The 23,257-nt window shown below is 45.4% G+C and overlaps 1 protein-coding gene across 3 annotated transcripts in view; it reads left to right on the top strand.

The window, feature by feature from the left end:
- VWA3B (von Willebrand factor A domain containing 3B) overlaps positions 1–23,257 on the top strand; it is a 167,338-nt gene that overhangs the window by 137,535 nt on the left and 6,546 nt on the right. For all 3 annotated transcript variants that reach the window (XM_080684536.1, XM_080684535.1, XM_080684537.1), the window contains 2 exons: positions 16,490–16,601; positions 22,637–22,761. In XM_080684536.1, the coding sequence (XP_080540662.1) occupies positions 16,490–16,601; positions 22,637–22,761 (237 nt within the window). The remainder of the gene's footprint in view (positions 1–16,489; positions 16,602–22,636; positions 22,762–23,257) is intronic.

Here is a 23,257-nt window from a genome sequence, read left to right as displayed (position 1 = left end):
CGGTCCTCTTGATTCTCAGATGTCCATGGGGTGCCCAAGTGAGAGGCCAACACACAGCACATGTTTGGAGCTTAGCAGAGAAATCTACTTTAAAGAGGTATATCTGGAGATCATTTGAGTGTTGAGAGGAAGAGCAGACAGTGGAGGACAGAAGCAGGGAAGTTAGAGGAGCAGGCAGCCCAGGGTAGGGAGCTATGATGCAAGAGCCTGGACCTGGAGTGGGACAGACCTGAACACAGGTCTCAGCGCTGCCGTGTTGTAGCTGCGTGACTTAGCCAGGCCCTCCAAGCCTAGTTTCTTCATCTTTGAGATAGAAAAATCACAGTACCCACCTGCAAAGACGGTTGTGAGACCACACACCTGATGCGCTTGGTACACAATCCAGCTCCCATTTCCCACCCTCACACTCGGGCAGCTATGTGCCACTGGAGAACAGTGCCAGTCCCTCTGAGTTAGTCTCCCCCCCAGACCAAGCATCAGCCCCATAGACTAAACTTTCACCGATGGCAGGACAAAGGTGTGATGCCTCCCTTCTCCCTGTACGGAGGGAACACTGATCATTGTAAAAGGATGGATGACAATGCAAGATTATTGGAAACAAAGATAACAAACTCTACTTATTCTGACTTCATTTTAAACAACTCCAAGAAATTTCCCTCTACGTCTCCCCAACTAATTTTCTCCTGTAGGGTGTAAAAGTCACAGCCCAATGTGATGTTTTCAAATTCAAAGTCTCTCTTCTTTCCTTGTGCAGCACAGGGTGCGCCCGCCACAGGACACGCCCTCCACCTCAGTGTCCAGATTGCTCTTTCCATGAGTAAGGCCATCACTGAGGAGTCGTGAAAAGTCACACAGAAGGATGTCTGAAAGCCATTTTATTTGGCAGGAGGGAGGTCACTAATGACCTTGGCCAGAATAATTTCATGGAAGTGTGGGGGCAGAAGCTAGTTTACAGTGGGTACAGGTATGAGTAGAAGTCAAGCAAGTAAATATAGGAAGTGAAGAATAGTGCTTCAAGATCTTGTAGGGGAAGGAAAGGAGAAAGCGATGGTGGGAACTTGAGCATGAACCAGAGTGAGAAGAAACATTTAGTGTGTGTAATGGTATCAATGGGTCTACTCTTGCCCCCTTCTTGGTCAGGGGCTAAGGCTCTCCCTTTATTGCCCTGTCCCCACATAGGGTGTCCAAAGCCCCCACTGTCTGTCCAAGGGGGTATCCATGTGTCCAGGACTGTTGTCTATAGGTAATGAATGAGGGGGTCATATTTGGCAGCTTATCTTCAGAGCTCTTTCCATTCTTTGCATGGCCCTCTGCAATGGAAGATTTTGTATATTATTTTCTTAAAATGATACTTCTCTTTACCATGTGTGATGTATTCTGAGATATTTTTCATTCCATTTTTGTCATACCCCACTGATCAGTTTCACAACCCACTAATAGGTCTTGAGCAGTGAAAAACGTCTCAGCCAGAGAAAACGTTGGTTGGGACTGGAGCTCAAGATTGTAAGGCCTTGTGGGGTCCTTGAGTAAAATTCATCACAGACGCAAGTCCTGTTTACTGATTTGTATATAAATAGAGCCTCATTTTAAATCCTTTTAGGAAAGGTCAAGAATTTTGATTAATGATTATAAGTTGGAGAAGATGAAACCTTCTCTTACTTATTAAGACCCCCTGGAGTGTATTGAAAATGTGTAGCAAATGGTGATCCAAGTTGGCTTGAGTGTGACCACATAATGAAAGGGGGGTCATGAGGCTGAAACTTTAAATTCCCCTGAAAACGCCCTCACTAGCACTTCCTGTTGCCATGGTTGCAGACTTTACCTCAGTTGCCAATCCTGAGTTTTCAGAGGTGGGAACAGGAGAAGGCATCTGAGTCACAGTTAACCTTCCAGTCTAGGGAGCCCCAGCCACATTTCCTACAGCATTTCCTTGGTAAACAAGGTGTGCTCCAGGGCAAACCCCACAGCTTCCAGACCCAGGAGGACCCAGTGGGCTCTCTGCACCCGGAAACCTGACCTCCTTGGAAAATTCAGAGGCAGAAAGTCTTGTTGAGTTGTAAGCAGCCCAAGAGAGGCCTCGGAGATGTCCTGATACTGCTGGGTGCACGTACTTCTCAGGGCTGTGACTGGCAAGGAAGCTGGAGTCTGTGGCTTCCTGAAAAAGAGCCCAGGAGAAAAAGAGTGGTAGGAAAATGCACAGGAGGGAGGATATGGGTGAGACTGGGTGAGGTGAGACTGAGAGGATGAAGGAAAGAGAGACTTTGAATTTGAAAACATCACGTTGGGCTGTGACTTTTACACCCTACAGGAGAAAATTAGTTGGGGAGACGTAGAGGGAAATTTCTTGGAGTTGTTTAAAATGAAGTCAGAATAAGTAGAGTTTGTTATCTTTGTTTCCAATAATAATCAGGCCAGTTGTCATTCTTGCGTTGTCATCCATCCTTTTACAATGATCAGTGTCCCCTCTGTACAGGGAGAAGGGAGGCATCACACCTTTGTCCTGCCACTAGTGAAAATTTAGACTATGGGGCTGATGCTTGGTCTGTGGGGGAGACTAACTCAGCAGGGACTGGCACTGTTCTCCAGTGGCACATAGATGCCTGGGTGTGAGGGTGGGAAATGGGAGCTGGATTGTGCATCAGTGCTGTTGTCATCACAGGAAGAATGGCAGCTGCACACCCAGGCCACACCTCGGTGATAAGTTAACATCTGGAAACGGGACCCAGCAGGCTCCTGAGGAGTGATGTGAGGACACGTGGCCAGGGTGGGACTCAGAGGAGCGTGAGGCTCCTGATGGGACAGAGAGGGAGCCAAAGAGAAGATGCTCACCACATGATTGAGCCACCATTTAGCTGGGGGTTAAAGAGAAAATCCTACTCAGGGACACTAGCCACTGAAGGGAATCAAAAGAAAGGAAGGAAAACTCCCACAAACAATAGTATCTACAAAGTTGCGGTCTAGTATCTGATGTTCAGGAATAGAAAGGTGGGATCAGCTCTAGGGATCCCTAAGGGGACAAAAGTCCCAGCCAGGTTGTCTCTTCATGCTGATGCCTGGGGCACCCCTGCTGGAGATGTGCTGCTGGCCCTCAGCTCTCTCCTGTCCCTGGGGTCTCTCTTCCACAGTCGTGGCTCTACCTTGAACAGGTGTGGGCTGGCCACTGACCTCTGCTGCCGAGAACCAATTCCAGCATGTAATAATTACAAGAGTTCCATCAAAAGGTTGATAGGACTTGGGCGCCTCAACAAGGCTGAGCCACATGTGTAGTTTACCTGTTGGAAATGGCTAAAAGGCACTTCCCCCAAACCTGAATAGGATTGTTAGCTGCCAGACAGCTCAGGGCATTTTATTGCCTCCTGTTGGCCAAATGCCTAAACAGCTGTAGGCTATTCCCCAAACTGATAATGCTTCTGTATTCTACCCTTTGATACTTTACCCTTTGAAGTGTATATTTCCACTGGGATAAATCATGTAAATAAAGGCAGGGTCCTGAGGGAAGGAAGGAGTCTTCAGTTTCTTTTAGCTGAAGCTCCTCTGACCACCAATGCCTTTCAAAAATATCTTTCATCTTTCTTTACACCAAGCAACCTACAGAGCTGTTCCTTAATCCTGGCAGATATTGCCAGGCCATGTCACATGAAACAACTTCTCTTAAGGTTATGGTGACCACTAGTATGGATCAGATTTAATATTTTAATAATGATCTTTAGTTTACCCTGTAAATATTAGTGGAAGAGATTTCAGAATTTTCAAATTTTTCCTTTTTATTAAATTTAGAATATTATTTTTAAAGAGTATCCCCTTAGGCTAATTTGCATATACAGAGGGATCATGGGAGGTCTCAGTAACTTTCTTAGAAGACTTAATCAAATTGCTTACAAAGACATTGGCTTATTCAAAGGGAGGGATTGGCCTTTGCTATTTCAAGATGGCGGCCCCCAGGGGAGTGGCAAGCCATGCGGCCAACATGGCGGCTGTCTAAATTGTTCTTTGACAGAAAAGGTGGTTTGTTTATTCTCACAACAAACAAGGGAAGAGCAAACCAAAATTCCTAAAAGATACAGTCAAATTATATTGCAGACAAACAGAAATCTCACTAGCTGTTTCTGGTGGCTTTATTAGAATTAAGACAAAACAAATTTAGTAAATGTTTATGTCTGATTCATAAGACACAAACTCTTGCCCCACCTCCATCCTAATTAAAAATGCAGGCAGCTATGGGCTTTTTGTCTTTCAAATTCTGCTGTTGTATTTTAAGAAATATTTTGCCCTCCTTAGAGGCCAAAACCTTCATAACATTTATAAGTAAAATATAGTTATTAATTTTTATTTGATAAAGTTTTCCATGCAATTTCAAGTATATTAGATCGGTTAAATTTAAAATTTCCTTTAAGAAGAGAGTACAAATTTCTTTAAAACATTTCAGGGCCTGTGAAAATATCTTAAATTATTATCCCTCAGTTATAGCCTTGAAATTTTAATTTGGAAAAAAAACAAATATATATATATATATATATATGTGTGTGTGTGTGTGTGTGTGTGTGTGTGTATGTGTGTGATTTAAAGATTATAATACTTTTTATAATTTCCTCAAGATACCAATTAAATTTAAACTGGTTATTGCATAAAAAATTTTGGTTGGGATCAGAATTAATCCTCTTTCTTAATTAGACCAATAAACAACATTTTGAATTCCTAGTTATCAGAGAAAACACAACATTTTTTCAACAATATATTTTTATACTTTAGGCATTTAATTACCACAACTATATAATTTCTCCCAATTTAATTTGAATCTTGAACTTTTAGAGCTGGTAAGTCAAATATTTAGCAGTTCTTAGATTAATAACACTTTACATTTTTAAGAATAAATTTCAAAAATACAAGACATGATCAATTAATAGATTTAATACTGCCCTCTAGGTTTTTTCCTAAGGAAGCAAACTTCCAAAATTTTAAGCCTCCAAACCTACTTTTCTTAAAGATGGCAAAACAGGTTCGGTCTATTCAAATGTAAATTACCACATTCCTCCTTAAAGATGGCTGCTGGCAGGAAATGATTTACCTGTCTGCTGGGGGAAGGGCGACTAGCCTTCTCCTCCATTAACAAAGGGCATAGCCAGTTTTTACCTGGGCTACTTTAGATCTTTATAAATATTTTTCAACAATTATTGAGTTTCAAATCCAATTCCAATTATTTTAAGGCATTTACTTTGGATAAATTCTATGACAGAGACAATTTACTGATTTTCTTGAAGGCCTTAAAGTTAAATTTTTAACACCCTTCATTAGCATTTTAAAAACCACTCTTTATTATAGAAATGCAAATCTGCTGCTGGAACTAGCCTGTGTTCTTTCCTTTTGGTCAAATCTGCCATTTTTCTTTCTTTTTTTTTTTTTTTAAATAAATCTTTATTCAGATTATTACAATTGTTTCTCCTTTTTACCCCCATAGCTCCCCTCCACCCGGTTCCCACCCCACCTTCTGCCCTTACCTGCCCCCCACTGTCCTCATCCATGGGTGTATGATTTTTGTCCAGTCTCTTCCTGAACCCCCTCATATCCCTTTTCCCCTAAGAATTATCATTCCACTCCCTTTCTATGCCCCTGATTCTATTATATTCACCAGATTATTCTGTTCCTCAGGTTTTTAATTCACTTGATTTTTAGGTTCACTTGTTGATAGATATGTATTTGTTGTTCATAATTTTTATCTTTACTTTTTCCTTCTTTTCTTTAAGAATTCCTTTCAGCATTTCATATAATACTGGTTTGGTGGTGATGAACTCCTTTAGCTTTTTCTTATCTGTGAAGCTCTTTATCTGCCCTTCAATTCTGAATTTCTGAATGATAGCTTTGCTGGGTAGAGTAATCTTGGTTGTAGGTTCTTGCTATTCATCACTTAGAATATTTCTTGCCACTCCCGTCTGGCCTGCATAGTTTCTGTTGAGAAATCAGCTGACAATTGTATGGGTGCTCCCTTGTAGGTAATTAACTGTTTTTCTCTTGCTGCTTTTAATATTCTCTCTTTGTCTTTTGCTCTTGGCATTTTAATTATGATGTGTCTTGGTGTGGTCCTCTTTGGATTCCTTTTGTTTGGGGTTCTGTGCGCTTCCTGGACTTGTAAGTCTATTTCTTTCACCAGGTGGGGGAAGTTTTCAGTCATTATTTCTTCAAATAGGTTTTCAGTATCTTGCTCTCTCTCTTCTTCTGGCATCCCCATAATTCTGATGTTGGTACGCTTGAAGTTGTCCCAGAGGCTTCTTACACTATCTTCAACTTTTTGGATTTTTTTTTCTTTTTGCTTTTTCGGTTGAGTGTTTTTTGCTTCTTTGTATTTCAATTCTTTGACTTTATTCTTGTGTTCCTCTAGTCTGTTGTTGGGTCTCTGTATAATATTTTTTATTTCAGTCAGTGTATGTTTAATTTCTAGTTGGTCCTTTTTCATATCTTCGAGGGTCTCGTTATATTTACCAGCCTTTTCTAGGATATTCTTGAAAAGCCTTATAACCTTGGTTTTGAATTCTATATCCAGTCGTTTGTTTTCCTCCATTTCTTTCGTTTGTGATCTGTTTCTCTGACGCCGCATTTTCACTACTTCCCTGAGTTGGTAGGGTAGATTTGTGTGCTAGGTTTCCTATATGGCCCAGTGGGTCGGCCTCCCCAGTTAACCTGAGGTGGACACTCTTGGTGCACCCCTTTGTGGACTGTGTGTACAGCCTTGTTGTAGTTAAGTCTTGATTGTTGTTGGTATCACTGGGAGGAATTGACCTCCAGGCCAGTTGGCTGTAAGGATCAGCTGTGTCTACGCTGGGAGAAGTTCGGTGCTGGAGACAGCCTTATAGGATTAGACTTGCCAAATTGCAATAGCCTCTGTGCTCAGCTTGGATGGGGTGGAGTCTCAGGGCAGAGCAGACAGACTTGGCTTCCAGTCAGCCTTGCCCTTGTGCGCGTGCGCGCCTTCAGACCTCTGCCTTCCCCAGCTCCCGAGTCTCCACCCGAGAGTCCAGATTCCCCCCACAAGTGCGTGGGTCCCCAGGGGCTCACCTGGAACTGGGGTTCAGTGCAGTCAGAACTGGGGCTCAGTGCAGTCAGGAGCTTCTGACTCCATTCCAGTAGGGAAAGCCTGTGGCAACCTCCGCAGCCTTTGTGCGCACTGGCATGCACGCGCCTGCAGACCTCTGCCTTCCCCGGCTCCCAAGTCTCTGCCTGAGAGTCCAGATTCCCCCCCGTAAGAGCGCGGGTCCCCAGGGGCTCGCCTGGAACTGGGGTTCAGTGCAGTCAGAATTGGGGTTCAGTGCAGTCAGGAGTTTCGGACTCCCTTCTGCTAGGGAAAGCCTGTGGCAACCTCCGCAGCCTTTGTGCACACTGGCGCGTGCCTCCAGAACCCTGCCTGCCGGGGCTTCCCCGGGTCTCCCCCGGGTCTCCCCCGGGTCTCCAAGTCTCCGGGTGCCTTTCTCTCTACCTGACAGTCCAGACTCCCCCTGTATGAGCCTGGGTCCCGGGGTTTCGCCTGGGACTGGGGTTCAGTGCAGTCAGAACTGTGGTTCAGTGTGGTCGGGGGCTTCCTTCCCCCTTCCGCCAGAGAAAGTCAGCCAGGCTCTCAGCCACCCTTCCTCTCTGCGCGCACAAAGACCCTTTGCCGTACCTCCAATTCTCTGTGAGCTTTTCTCTTTCCTTCTAGTTGTAGAATTTTCACTCAGCCAGCTTTCCTGTGGTTCTGGATAGTGTTGGTTCTGTCTTTTAGTTGTAGTTTGAAATTGTTGTGCGAGGCAGCAGTTTAGGTGCTTACCTATGTCGCCATCTTGGTTTCTCAAATCTGCCATTTTTCTTAGGAAAAAACTAGTCTTGGATTTTTCCTTTCTGTAGCCCTTGTAAAGAGGCAAGTCCAGTTTAAGACCTATCTAATATCCGAAATCGGACCGGGCGCACATTTTGTCCCAAACTAGCTTTTCTCTTTACACGTGCACAGATATCCCAGATGCATTTCTAAATTTTGTAAAAGTTTTCATGGTGAAAAGGATACTTTAAATCAGCATACTGGGAGAGTGGGCTTCCATATTGGATCGCCATGTGTCTCCCTTCCCCCACAAAACTTGCTTTGGGGGAAGTTTTTAGTAACAGATCTGGCTGCATATCTTTTCATGCTTAATAGAAAAAGACAGATCTTAAATTTTTTCCTTTTTTGCTTTCTGAAGTAATTACTAGCACCCAAGGTGAACTTTGCCAAATTTTGCATTTCCCTGTGAGTTCTTCTAAAATTTTTAAACAAAACATTGAGTAATCTTCTGGGGAGAGAGCTGACAGCTTTAACCTCACAAGCTGCCCAATCTCGCCTCTCCAGGGGCAGAGGATCTGGTGGCTTTTTAGAAATTAAAGATTTTTGATCCTCAAAAAAAATTCGGTTTTTCATGATTTGAATAAGAAACCATATTAAAGATGACCACAGTACTCTTTTTTCAGCCTGATTTAAAAAAGTACCTTTAGATATTCCAATTTCTTTATAATTTTGCCTTTTGACCAAATTTTTCCCTATAATAATCTGACTTAAACACAAAAAATCACTCACACACTTGCGGATCTGCGGGGTTCTGAAGCTGACATGGGCTCTACGCACAGTGAATCTTCCACCACCAGGTCTGCTGATATTTTCCACTCAGGTGAATTCTTCTTTCTCCAGAAGCGCTCCATTAGTGTTTCCAGGGTTGAAGTCCAGCCCCAGGTCAGGTCACCATAATTGTTGGTGTCCCTCATTTGGGACACCATAATGCCGGGGTTCTTTTCCCAGCCTTACAAAGGTTCAGCATTCTGGAGAAAGGGGCTGCGTGTAGATAATTAAAAAGGAGTCCAATGATGAAAGATATTTTTGAAAGGCATTGGGGGTCAGAGGAGCTTTAGCTAAAAGGAACTGAAGACTCCTTCCTTCACTCAGGACCCTGCCTTTATTGACACAATTTATCCCAAGGCAAGGTGGAAATATACACTTCAAAGGGTAAGGTATCAAAGGGTAGAATACAGAAGCATTATCAGTTTGGGGAATAGCCTACAGCTGTTCAGGCATTTGGCCAACAGGAGGCAATAAAATGCCCTGAGCTGTCTGGCAGCTAACAATCCTATTCAGGTTTGGGGGAAGTGCCTTTTAGCCATTTCCAACAGGTAAACTACACATGTGGCTCAGCCTTGTTGAGGCGCCCAAGTCCTATCAACCTTTTGATGGAACTCTTGTAATTATTACATGATGGAATTGGTTCTCGGCACTCTGCATTGGAGAGCCACATGGAGGCCTTATCATTGGGGTGCAGGCAGGAAACAGATTCCCATTCAGTTGGTCCAAGTGAAGAAATGTTAGTGAAGGGACTTCCTGCAGAGGTGGAGGTAGGTCTAGCAGCCCCGGGGGTCTGAGGCCCCCAGCAATGGCAAGAGCAAGGAGTTGAAGGGGTGGCAGGAAGTAGTGCTGCTGGGGTCCCGTCAGCACTGGTCCCGAGCAGGGAGTAGAGCTGGAGAGACAGGGTGGGAGGCGTGCAGAGCCAGTGCCCAGCCTGTCCTCCCCACACCCTCTGACCTGCCTCCCATGGCCTCACCCCTCTGGAAGCAGCCGGCAAGGGAGCAGGGTGGGTCATCCCTGGGGTCAGCCTCCTGAGGCAAGGAGGAGGGCAGGGCAGAGAATGGGTTTGTGGGCAGATGGGTGGAGTGGAGTAACCAGCTCAGAGATCTCTTAAAAAGTTTTCTTAAAGGCCCAGCATTTGTTTTTGGTCTGTAGCCTGTGTGAGGTATTGTACAGCCGTAGCAGATAGCTGGTGTGGGCCACGCTCCAGGCAGGGACACCAAAGTGGCTCCAATGTGTGGTTGTGTTCATCTCTGGAGTAGCAGCAGGCACAGGGATAACTGTATCAGTGCCATCACACCGCAGACCCCAAAGGTGTGGTGATTTTCAGATTTAAATATTTAAAACATCTCAAACTTTTTTCATTTTGATTTTTTCCTAAAAGAGCAAGGAGGGAGTATTCCCTGAGATGTTACAAGTTTGCTCTTCAAGCTGGGGAAATAATTTTATCAACATCTAATGTATATTGATTAGGTCTTTGCTGCTACCAAACACGTACACGTGCACACACACACACACACACACACACGGGCACACACATACCACACATAGTTCATCCTTTCACAGGAGGTGCTGCTGATTCATGTTTGATTAGAGCTGTGGTTAACGGCATAGCCAGGCTGCGCGGTGGAGAGGACAGCTGAGCGTTGGCTTCCAGGCCAGGCTCCCTGCTGCTACTGTGTCCTGTGCTTCCGATGGCCACTCACTCAGCCAGGGAGCCACCGCCTGAGAGAGGCGGCACCACCTGGCAGCCGCTCTGCTCGGGAAGCACCCTGAGAGCAAGCAGAAGCTGCATAGAATCTGGGGGACGAGTTTCTCACTCTGTGTTTTCTAAAGTGCCATTGCTCCCTGAGGAGGAGAAGGGGAAAACAACTCCCCAGCAGCACTCCCCTCCACCCCCTTGGACCTTAAAGCAAGGCTACGTACCCAAGACTTCAGAAAGGAGATGGGAACTCTCCCCGCACGGCCTCCTGCCTGCAGCTCTCCCTTGAGCCCTGGGCTCACATGCCTTACCCTGAATGTCCCCGTGAGCCCCAGTGTCAACCTGCTGTCTCTGTGAGGTTTCGAAAGGAGACTTAGCTCCCTCTTCAGAAGGACAGAAATGTCTCCTCAGAGCATCACTCACTTGGCACAGTAGCTTGCCTCCTGTTAAAAGGCAAACGCTCTGGGAAGGAAAGCACACCGAAGCCTTCCAACTCTACAGTGAGTCCACACTCCAGGGCCTGGAGGGCTGGCAGAAGATTGCCACTCCTGGCTCATACTTTCCCGTAAGGTCTTTTTCTCATTCTCTGTCCAGAACCCATTTTAAAGGGCTGCAGGCCCTGGATATGCTGGGGGTCAGGGGTGAGGAAACCGCTCTCAATCTGAAGAAGAGGAAGAATGAGGTCAGAAAGCGTTCCAGGCTGGCCCATCCTCCTCACCCAGGTGTTAAAGGGAGTTGAATTAACAACAGAGACATGTGCTAATGCTCTGGTCTTAGAAGCAGGTGTCCTAGTGAGAGGAGATGTCAAAGCGCCTGCCCTTCATGTGAGTCTTGATTGCAGCAGCCACAGGCTGTCCATGGGCCCAGCAGCACACTGGAGCTGCAGTGTGGCAGCAGTCTGGTGATTTGGGGCAGGAAAAACTCATTCGTGATGGTTTTATAGCAAGGTTTTGAGCCCCAAACCAATTCTAGTTAGATCCTAGAAATGCATTCTGTCCCTGATGTGGAAGCATATTGTTTGTTAAATGGAAAATGTTAAGCCTTAAACATTTAGTAGGCACACTGTCTTCTCCGATACAAACTGGAGAGCATGAGTTTGAAGTGAAGTAATGAAGTGAAAGAAGCATGGCATCATTTTGCCTCCTGCTCTATATCGCCTGGTAACTGAATCTGGCAAAGAAGTGAATTAGGATTCTCTGGGGTTTGGAGGCAAGGCAAAATCAAATACCCAGTGGACAGCATCCTTGCTGCCAGCATCCTTGCCCACCCCACTCACCGAAGCCGGGCACGCTGCTCTCAGGCACCTAAGCGTGAGCTGTGCGGGCTTATTGAGTTAGTGTTGGCACTTCCTGTTCTCTCCATTCCATCTGACTTTCACTCCATGGATTTCTTTTTATAACTCAACTACAGGCCTGATGTACGAAATTCGTGCAAGGGGTTTGGCCCTTGCAGCCTCGGCAGCTTGACTCAGCCCTCGCAACCCTGGCTTTATCCGGAAGGTCATCCAGCTGTCCGGTCTAATTAGCATATTATGCTTTTATTATTATAGACTAGGAGCCCATTGCACAAAGAGATTCGTGCAATAGGCCTTCCTTCCCTTGGCTTCCAGCATCGGTTTTCCTCTGGCACCTGGGACCCAGGCCTTCACTCCAGCCAGAGTCTGCCTTCTTTGTCTTTGCTGCAGGCTCTGGCCAGAGTCTGCAGTCTTTGTCTTTGCTGCAGCCCAAGTGCTGCTCCTGTAGATCCCTTCGCTCCCCCCACCCCCGCTCCCTCTCATAGCAGGTGTCCTGCCCTGCCCTGCCACTCAGAGCCTGGAGCAGCTGGGCAGCCGCCATCTTTGTCCTTCTAATTTGCATATTCCCTCCTGATTGGCTGGTGGGCATAGCAGAGTGATGGTCAATTTGCATGTTTCTCTTTTATTAGTGTAGATGACATGCATATATTTTGTGTGTGCATAGGGGAGATGTGGCAGGAAAGGGTCAGGGCTGTACAGTATCTCTACAGTCTCGGGTACGATATCATCTTTCTGAAGTGCTGCTGTCTACAGTGTGGCTGGAGGGGGGCACATCTGCTGCCCTGATTGTGCCTTCCATCCAGGAGACCAGTGCTCTGGGCCTGGAATGAGCCCTTGCATTGAAGCTGGCCCATCGGTTGGTTTCGTGTGGCTCCGCTCCCAGATCCATGCAGCAGCTGAACCGAGAGCAGCCAGGACGAATCTCTGAGTGTAACTGAATGGTCCTTCCATGAGGCGATGTGTTGTGAAAACAACCGCAAGTGGATTGTTGCCAATAGCAATAAGAGTTGTAAACAAAAGCAGAGTAAATGTAAGTTACATGTGAGAAGCCCTTTAGTAACTGCAATGGTCCTTTTGGGGAACTCACAGGAATATGAATGATTTGAAGGGCGGGGTGATACTTTTCAACCATTTGGAAGGTGCTTTCTTAGGTGGCATGCTCCGTGTGTGACAATGAACACGAATCCCTCTGCATGGCTACCACCCATTCTTGTTGCCCAGGCAGGGGGTCTTCACAAGGTGCGTAGTTGTCCTGTATCCTACTCAGTGACACTATAGGGAAAAAGCTCTGATGATGGGCAACTTACTTCACAGAGACTGTGCCTGTGACAATGTAGAAAGCAATCTCACTGGTCAGCTTCGGGCTAGGATATTGACAGAACCAAATCAATATTTGGAATCTGGAGGAAAAAAGGGGTTAGGTAAGTAAGTTTATGTGATTACACTCATTTAGGATTTTGAATGCATCTAGGCATAGGTCCTAATAAATGGCATCCCTGTTGTACTGATGAAATCTAAATGGGAAAAGACCTTTCTGGGTCGATGTGGACACCTGTCTGGAAGAAATCTGTCTGAGGCAGAGAGGCTGTCTGGTGGCTCTGTGGCCACCAGCAGGTGCCTCCTGGGTCGATTGGTCTTTGCTGTGAATACTGGTGGCATGAAGCAGGTGGCTATAGAAGTTAGCTTTATGTAAAGGTAACCTTCATGGAAGTTTACCTTTATGTAAAGGTTTTTAAGTAACAATGATTTAATTCATCTTGTTCCTGATTCTCAAGATTCTAAATTCTATCAGTAATTAGAAGCTTTACGTGGGTCTGTGGGAAACTTTATGTGGATCCTACATGACTATGGTATGGGCATCTCTGTGGGTATGATGACAAAAAATTTCCCTCAAATTGTGAAAACTGCAGACAGTTTACACAAGGGCTGACAGTGGACCTTGCAGTACAGGAAGGCCTAGTAAGGCCTGGAACCTCCTGGACAAAGGTGTGGAGCTACGGGTGTCAGAGAGCACTTAGGTTATGCCCTCATTTTGCATTTGCAGAAACTGACTCTCAGGAAGGGTAAAAAGTTGCCCCAAGTCCCCCAGCCAGCAGGGAGCACGTGGTCCAGCCCCTCCTGCCACCTGGCCCAGGCTCCTCCCTTTGAGGCCATTTCCGACTGCTGGTCGTTCTGAACCTCCCATGGAAGGTCTGACAGCCCAGGAACAGGCAGCTAACATTCACCATATGCCAGTGATGTCGACTGTCCTCTTTGACATACTGATTGCATTAGTAAAGATAGAATGGAGGTACCCAAGCAAAATCCGGCTAAATAGGAACATCATAAACAAAAGGGTAGTGCTCATCTGACATTTCATCCGTGTCTGCATAGGCCAACATTTGATCATATCCCACAGTTCCTTCAAGAGCCACCCCTTGGTTCCTTACTTCTTCACTTCTGAGGACCTGGCTCCAAGTGTTCATCTCCCAGGAAATCGGCCAGGCTCCCACTTGTTCTAATGAACCTGTACAGCATGTCCAAACAGGCCCAAATGATTGATGCTGCGCCAGTCATAGCAGGCGCCCTGGAAGTGGGCCCACTCATATCCTAACTATATTGAAATGGATAATGGCTCAAGAGCAAATGGTGTTGAGACCACCTGAAGTTATTTAAATTTTATAGTCAATCGCCTCATAAATTAGAGCCTTGCTTAAGTGGAGTCCAGTAGATGAACTCGTAAAATATGCATTTAACACTTTATTTATGGTATAACTGTAGCATTGCAAAAAAGTAACCTCAAAATGCATGTGAAAACACCTGCTATTGGCTTCCTTTCATGGAGAAGAGGGACACTTGACTGTCTGCAAAGAGAAGCTGGAGAATGATGTTGCTGGGCAGTCAGATTGAGGAGGACTAATTTCTTTAAGAAACCCAAGAATTAATAAATTAATGGTCAAGACAGGGAAAAAAAATTAAAAAAAAAATCTAGTAGGGAAAATCTCCAGTTTCTGCAATGTAGTGATTTGAAGAAAAAGGCCTATTTGGTTTATCTTTTTCTTCCTATTTCTTTTTTCTAAAATTTTTATTGAACTTATTGGGGTGACATTGGCTAATAAAATTATATAGGCTTCAGGTGAACAATTCTATTATACATCATCTGTCTATTGTATTGTGTGTTCACCACCACAAGCCAAGTCTCTTTCCATCACCATTTATCCCCCCTTTACCTGCTTCTACCCCCCCCCCCCCCCCCGCCAACTCTTTTCCCTCTGGTAATCACCATACTGGTATCAGTGTCTATGAGGTGTTGTTTTTCTTTGCTTAATCCCTTCATCTTTTTCACCCAGCCCCACCCCCTCCCCTCTGATAGCTGTCAGTCTGTTCTCTATGAGGCTGTTTCTATTTTGTTAGCTTATTGAAGCTTCTGTACTCATTCGCTCCATAGCCCACTGTATGTAAAATAATGTGAGCGTTTTCTAGGAGCAAACCATAAATAAATGGCTGTCTATTTTTACTTCCTTTTTAAAAAAACAACAACACAGATTTATAGAAATATTATTTTGACAACATAAAACTCACCTGTTTCAATTCAGTGATTTTTAGTAAAACTGAATGAGCTGTCAACCATCACTACAATCCAGTTTTAGCACATTCTCATCAACCCAAAGAGACACTTCATGCCTAATTGCAGTCCATCTGTTTGCACCCCCACCTTGGATAACCACTAATCGGTACATATCTCTATATATAGAAGCCAAAGTGACCGTTTGACTGTTTTACCGTTCAACCATTCGACTGGTCAGTAGCTATGCCGCGCACTGACCACCACGGGGCAGACGCTCAACTCACAGGCATGGAAACATGGAACAGACTGATGAATCTCAGAGGGAAGGGAGGAGGGGGGAGGGGGGGAAGAGATTAACCAAAGATCTTATATACATACTAGAGGCCCGGTGCACCAATTCATGCACCAGTGGGGTCCCTCAGCCTGGCCTGAGGGGATCAGGCCAAAACCGGCAGTCCGACATCCCCGGAGTGGTCCTGGATTGAGAGAGGGTGCAGGCCATGCCGAAGGACCCCACCGGTGCACAAATCCATGCACCTGGCCTCTAGTCATACATAGATGGCTGGATAATACTCGTTGTAAGGATACACCTCTGCTTTTTCTGAATCTGCCTGGTAAGTTTGCCCAGCGAGATATAACTGGGCTGGGCTTTGAAGGGGCATCTGGAATAGGAAGAACCTTGCTCATTTTTAAAACACCTTTTTTTCGTCTGTGTTCTTCAGATTGAATAATTTCTGTTGATTTGTCTCTTCTGTCACATCAATTCTACTATTAAGCCCTTCCAGATATTATTTTTTTACTTAAAAATTTTTCATTTTGTTATTTTTATAGTTTTTATAGTTTCTATTTCTCTGCTGAAAACATTTTGCCATTCATTTCAAAGGTATTTGCTTTACGTCATGGACTATAATTGCTGGTTTAAGTCTTTATCTGATCATTGCAACACCTGGGTCATCTCAGTATTGTGATCTATCAATCACCTCATACCTTGAGAACTGGTCATATTGGCTTGCTTTTTTTGTCTGTTTCATTTTGGATTATATAATGATGTGTTGAATATTATGTTTTAAGACTCTGGATCCTATTTCAATTCTCTGGAAAAGGTTGGCTTTTCTGCTTTTGTTTGGTTTTTAACAAAATCTGATTATGTTTAGAAAGCAAGGCTCTCAGGTCAGTCAGGTTGAAAGCCTGTTCCCAGCAGCAGAGAACAGGCAGTTCCCAGAGTGAGTGCACAGCGCACGCATGTCCTGCACTTCCATCTGAGTCCCCAGACACCTGGGCCTGAGACCTTCACTGTCTGCATTGACTTTCCTTTCAATTACTAATCTTTTATCTTTTTAGCCACAGAAATTTCAAGGAAATTCAACAAAGAAAATCAAATCCAAAAAATTGCATCATCTCAAAGGCCAGAGGGTTATTGCAAGATGTGACGCAAATGGCTTTTATTTCCCAGGTAGATATACTATTTTGTAAGATTGCTTTGTTAAAGAATATGCTATTGGGGAGGGGGACCAGCGGTTCTCAAACTGTGCTTTCCCTAGAACATTGAGATTTCATAGCTGTACTAAGATACTCCACTTCTGAAATGAAATAGTGATGGGTTTCTCCCCATAATTTGTGGGGAGGGAGGGATAGCCAGAAAATACATTTACTTTATTTTTTTATTTTTTATTTTTTTAGAAAATACATTTACTTTAATCCCTCATTTGTTTAGTAAACAAATCTTTACTGCACATCTACTGTGTTCCATGTATGTAATATTCCTAAAGTGCTGTTCAATCTAGTGTGGTAAGCAAACGGATGGAAATTCTTATCTTCATGGAGATTACATTCCAGTGAGGGAGACAGACAAGAAACCAAATACATATGCAATGTGTCAGATGCAGTGCTATAGAGAGAGAAATCAAGCATGAAGGGGTCGAGGTAGCAATTCTAAATATGGTGGCCCATGAAGAGCTGCCCGGGAAGGTGACAAGTGAGTGAGGGCCTGAAGGAGCAGGGGCAGGCCATGAGGTTATCTGGAAGAAGAGAGTTCTAAGCAGAAGGGACAGCAGTGCAAGGTCCTGAGGCCGAATGCACGTGGCACATTGGAGGAAGAGGCCGTGTGGCTGGGCCTGAGTGGTTTGCCCAAGAGTTCCTGGAGCAGGTGATCCTAAAGGCATCAGCCAGGTACGTTCACATGAGAGCTTCATGGATAGTGAAGGTAACATGAATGAAGATCTAGAGGTGAAGAAAACATTTCATGTCTGGAGAAATAAAACAGATCATGGCTGGAACTAGAATGCAAAGGAAGGGTATGAAATAATGAGGTGCTTCAGAGAGGTAAACACGGGGCTGTTTATTAAGGGTCATGTTAAGAAATGGCGATTTTGCCCTGGCTGGGTGGCTCACTTGGTTGGAATATGGTTTGGCACACTAAAACATGTGGGTTCCATTCCCGGTCAGGGCACGTACCCAAGTTGCAGGTTTGATCCCTGATCAGGGTGCATTCAGGAGGCAACTAATCGACTTCTCTCTCCCTCCCTCCCTCTCTCTCTAAAATCAATAAGTATGCCCTTGGGCAAAGATTTTTTAAAAGTGTGGATTTTATTGGGGAGCCACACTTAAAGCAGGGAGACACAGTCACATTTGGATGACTCTCCCACTGCGGTGTCAAGAATGGCTGAGGATGGTTAAGATGTCACTCAGGTCCCTGGCTTGGGCCATAAGTATTGACACCTCCCAGCCATAGTAGCATGGACAGGAAGATAATGAGGCGTGTCAGGGACATAATGAATTGGAGGCACACTACTTTTGTGTGATGTCTCAAGATCTCTATCTCTAGACAGATTTTCTCTTCAGACTCAGAGTTAAAGGAATAATTCTTTGTAATGTTTAATTAAAATCTTATTTTTAAGTAAAAAAGCGGGGGTGGGGGGGTGCTTCAGCAGGAGTTTGGTTTCCAGCAGGCATCTGTGTAGAACCAACAACTAAGACATTTTCTCTGAAATTTGGTAACTGTGCTTTGGAGTGGGTTGGATGAGTGCGACTATGATCTGAGCAGCTGAGATGAGCTCATAGGCTAGGACATGCAACTGCTTTGCAGGAGCAGGGCCTGGAAACCTGCCATTCCTCTGGGGCTCATGTGTGCTGGGAGGTGGTTATCGGAGCCACCCTGTTTGATCCTATGATTTGAGCCGGGAGAGGGGTCCAAAGCCCATTTGGCAGTTGAATGAAAATGCTGACAAGGACTGGATTCCAAATGGCTGGATTAAGGGCATGGGATCAGTTTCCTGGCCAGGGTCCCAGAGCAAAGTGGATTGGCTCCAACATTTCCTCAGCACCATCCCCCTGTGATGAGAACATGCTGAGCACTGTTGCTGCCTGTCTGGGAAGTAGAGGAAACAGGTGACACCATGACCACCTGCAATGCTGAGGCCATGCCAGCAATGGTTACTGCCCTGGCGGTTTGTTTTAATGTGCAATTAGAGGCAGAGAGCACACACTCCTCCTGGCTGCGTGGGATTGGGCTAGTTGAGAAGTTTCAATTTGTGACTGTGATTAAACTCAAACAAGCCGGTTCAGAGGAAATAAACATTTGAATTTAATCATAAAATCCATGACTTTGCTTAGTGGTCAGTTAGGAAATGTTGCCTCAGCCAGCTGAAATGGTGATGTGTGGTTACTCGAGGTGCTTAGCTTTTGCTCCTCTCCCCACTAAAGTCTATGAATCTTTTCTTTAATTGAGAATTTCAATTCTACTGTGATAGTTATTTTTATAAAAAATAATTTCAAACTTACAGAAAAGTTTCAAGAATAGTACAGAGAACTCCTATATACTCTTTACCCAGATTTATCAATTTTTAACATTTTGTCACATTTATTTTACTACATATATTCCTCTCTCCCCACCTTTCTCTCTCTCCCTGCTTCCAAACTTTAATTTTTTTACTATTTGAGATTAGATAAAATCATCATAATCCTTTACCCCTTCATATATCAATTTGTATTTCTCAAGAAGAAGGGTAATCTCTTAATATAACCACTATAAGGTTATACAATTTAGTAAACTTAACATTAGTATACTACTTTTTATCTGTACATTTCCATTTGGTTATTGTCCCAATAATGGCTTTTCTAGCATTTTTTTCTCTAGCACAGGTCCCTGTCCAGAATCATGTACTGAATTTACTTAGCATGCCTCTTTAGTCTAGAATCATTCTCCAGCATTTCCTGCTTCATGATATTGACATTATTTGAGAGTAAGGTCAATTATTACATGGAATGTTCCTCAGTTTGGGTTAGATTAGATTCAGATTATGCATTTCTGGACAGAAAGCTAACTAAGTGATATCATGATGTCATGTGATATTTAGACCACCTGGTGTCTACACGTTTTTATTTTCCCCTTGCAAAAAAAAAAAAAGGCCAAAATTGTGTGGAGCACAGGCATGATATTGACTGGTGCCTTCTGTTCAGTAATTCTTGTTCAAAACCCCCCAAACATTTCTAATGAACAGTAGCTGGCTTTACAATGCCCCTGGGCAGAAGGCGGCTTTGGGGTAATTGGATCAGGGTGTCTATTGCTCAAGGCCAGGTGTCCACCTGGAGCAGAGCTGGCTGCACTCACTGCCCCCCTGGGAATCGGGGCCGGAATCTCCATCCAGCTGACTATTCCAGGTCAGCTGCATATCTAGTGAAGGAGCATAACTGCATGTGCATAATGCACCTGGCTTATCGAGATGCTGAAGGGCAAGGAGGGAGACACATTCCAAAACCTTATTTTAAGTCCTTATGTGTGGGAATGAGGTCATCCTTCCTGCTATTCAGTGAGGAGCAGCATTTTCCCTCAGGAGTCACAGTGGTGAGGAGTCTGGGTTGCAAGATTTCCACACGTGGCAATGGGAGAAAAGGCCTTGAGTACTGTCTCAGGCGTAGTGACTGAGGGTCAGAACACCCTGTTTGTGTGTGTGAAGTCTGCCTCTCTACCAGCCATGGGAAGTTCTCTGAGCCTCAGATGCCTTATCTTCCCAAATGGGGTTCAAACAGTTAAAAAACCCCATAAGACTGTTGTGTAGATTAAATGCGATAATGTATAGCATGTTGTAAACTGGGAAATGTTAATTACCAGCCTATCATCCAACCTGAGAGCTCCTCTTAGGAATATGAACACCCCTCACCTTCTCCGGGGAAGAGGGAGTGCGTGCAGTTTTAAAACTTTCACAACACGGCACATACCTGGGTCTCCGGTTCAGTCCTTGGTCGGGACACCAACCGATCCACTTTCTTCTCTCCACACTGCCCCCCCTTCCTCATTAAAAAACACATGTTAACAACAACTCAAAAAGGCAAAAATCAGCACAGTTAGCTGGAAGGGAACCCTCTAAAATTGAAGATAAGAATATGGTGAATGGCCATGTAGGGTGACACGCAGTGCATTGGGGCAGGTGGTGGGAAGGCTACTGGTGGGCAAAGCGATTGACTTTTGCAGGAGATGGAATTCACTGGACTGTGAATATGAGAAGGTTCTTACAGCCAGAGATTAAAAAAAAAATCCAGTCTCCAGCCTGCGCAATTCCCGTTTGGAGCAAAGATTAAGAACTATTCCTGCATCTCTCGCCAAATGAACTGGGCTATGCTGTATGCTTAGACTATTTCTCCAATCCTCTAACTGCTGAGCATGGCCACAGTTTTGCTGAGGGCCTCAATAGAGGTGTGTCCGTTTCCTAGCCTGAATGCAGGAGAGCCCTCTGGCCCAGGTGGGGAGCCCTCTCGTACCCAGGACGATCACCAAGCCTCCTTCAGGAGAAGAGACCCACAAAACAAAGACCACAAAAGGTTCTTGGTGACATTTCAGAGCCAGGGGCCGAGGACAGGAAAGCAGCAGTGTCAGGAAGCCAAAGTTTGGAAGCTGGTCTTGGATCAGGACGTGGAAATGCTGGCAACTCCTTAATAGATGGAGAAAGGAGCAAGGGCAGAGGTTGAACCCTAGCTCGACAGGCTGCGAGGGGTCCTGCAGGACATAGCCAGAGGGTGTCAGCGGCGAGGCTGGTTCTACAGTTAGGCCATAGAAAGCACTCTCATTTCAGGAGGTGGGCAAAGGCCATATCTGCAGAGAATGTACACAGAGGAAAAGAGAGCGAAGGAACTAAAAGAGATTATAGTAACATACTGAAAAGTTTGGGTCCAACCACCTAGGGCAGGTCGGGCATACTGTTCTGTAAAAGGCGGAGAATGAATGGTTTAGACTGTGGACCATGCAGCCTCAGTCCCAGCTGCTCACTGGAGGCAAGAAACTGGAAAACTGCCTGCCGCTTTCAGACCAGATCCTGCTAAAGCCCCCAAGGCCGGGGCATGAGGAGCTTCCCAGGGCTGAGCCCACACCTGAGCCAAGGAGAGAGGGTGGGATTGGGGGGTCCTCTTCAACCAGGAGTGGTCCACTGTTTTTGTAACAGAAATTCCTTCAAAAAGTGGTGCTTGCTTCTCTAATGAAAAGAGTAGTCACTTGATGGTAGGCAACATGTGAGCAATGTGTAAAGAATAGTCAACACCCAGGTGAACATTTAGTTTGATAAGAAAGCACACACTGTGGAAAGCTGGTTTTCGTGTGTGTGTGTGTGTGTGTGTGTGTGTGTGTGTGTGTGTGTGTGTGGTTTTAAAAAGGTTTCCATTTCTTTGGTTATATCATACAAAAGACATGGACTCAGGATGAAACTAGGCAGTCTCCTGGCCACGTCCAGGGCCTGGGGCTTGGCCAAGGCGGCCTGTGAGCGGACGGGGCCCAACGGGATGTACACTTTCTGTCTCAGAGCAGAGGTCCCGGCAGCTGCCACTGCCCGGGAGTGTTCTGTCCAGACCGGCCCCCCACACCCCCGATATGTATAACCCACGCATAATGGGAACATGCATTCATCTCGGCTAAATGACAACACATGTGCACCAAGCACGGCATTTTCCTTTCTGGTTATAACAAGCTCTTTGAGGAGAAGGAAAAGGCAAGGAAATGTGTGGGTTCTTGTTTTCTCCGTTTTGGTTGTAGATTTTAGGGAAGCTGTGGGATGTGCTCAACCTCGCGGTCTTTTCATTGATCTAACATTAATGAAAAGCTGGTGATGGGAGTTCGCATTTCCTTTCACTCACAACTGAACAACATTGGTTTTCAATATCTCAGCTCTATAGAAGGGAGTGTGGCTAACACAAATACATAAGGAAACCGCCGGTAGGGTGTCCAGGAAGAGGGTGTCTGTTTCTGAGATGGCTGCTGGTGACACTGGGTGAGTGAGCTGCGCATGCTCTGGCCCCCAGACCAGAGCATGCCCTTCCCCGCCTGCAGTCTGCACCCCAGGCCTCCCAGGAGGCGCCCCTCACTCGCTATCGGGTGAGTCGTCAAAGAGGCACACTGATGTAAACAGGCAAAGTGTGACCATTAGCACAGTCCACACGAGGGGCAGCCCAAGGTGACAGACATTCCTTGTCCTCCTAGCGTATTTTAACTTTGATTCCTTCCAGGGGTCGTGAAGAAGTGCATAAGCCCCACCCATGCACTGGTGAACTTCAGGTACGGAGACACCAAGGTTGTGCCTACCTCCTTCATCACGCCTGTGGGGGGCGCCATGCCCTGCCCGCTGCTCCAGGTACCTGCTCCAGCACCTGTTCCCAGTCCCTTTCACATTCCCAGCGCTCTGAGGACAGGCGGCCGTGGCTAGGCCCTTCGCTGCGCTCTGGTTGGGCTGGAGGAGGAATGGCCCCTTTTCTGTGACCACTTGCCTGGAGATTTCTTTGTTCATGATCCTGATCTGCTGACGGCCTGGTATATAGCTCAGGACTGCACTTGCCACTTTACAGGCCATAGGAGGTCAGGGAAGGGAGTTGCTGAGGCTGTTGGTGCTCTTGAAACTATAACTGCAAACTATATTAAATAGTTTTTCTTAAAAAATATGTTTTTATTGACTTCAGAGAGAAAGAGAGAGATAGAAACATCAATGATGAGAATCATTGATTGGCTGCCTCCTGCATGTCACCCTACTGGTGATCAAGGCCAAAACCCGGTCATGTGCCCTGACCGGGAATCAAACCATGACCTCCTGGTTCATAGGTCAACACTCAACCACTGACCCACACCGGCCGGGC

The sequence above is a fragment of the Plecotus auritus genome (genome assembly GCF_963455305.1).
Source record: "Plecotus auritus genome assembly, chromosome: 8".
Lineage (NCBI taxonomy): Eukaryota > Metazoa > Chordata > Mammalia > Chiroptera > Vespertilionidae > Plecotus > Plecotus auritus.
Note: the sequence above shows the minus strand (reverse complement) of the source record. Positions and strands in the feature narration are given on the sequence as shown.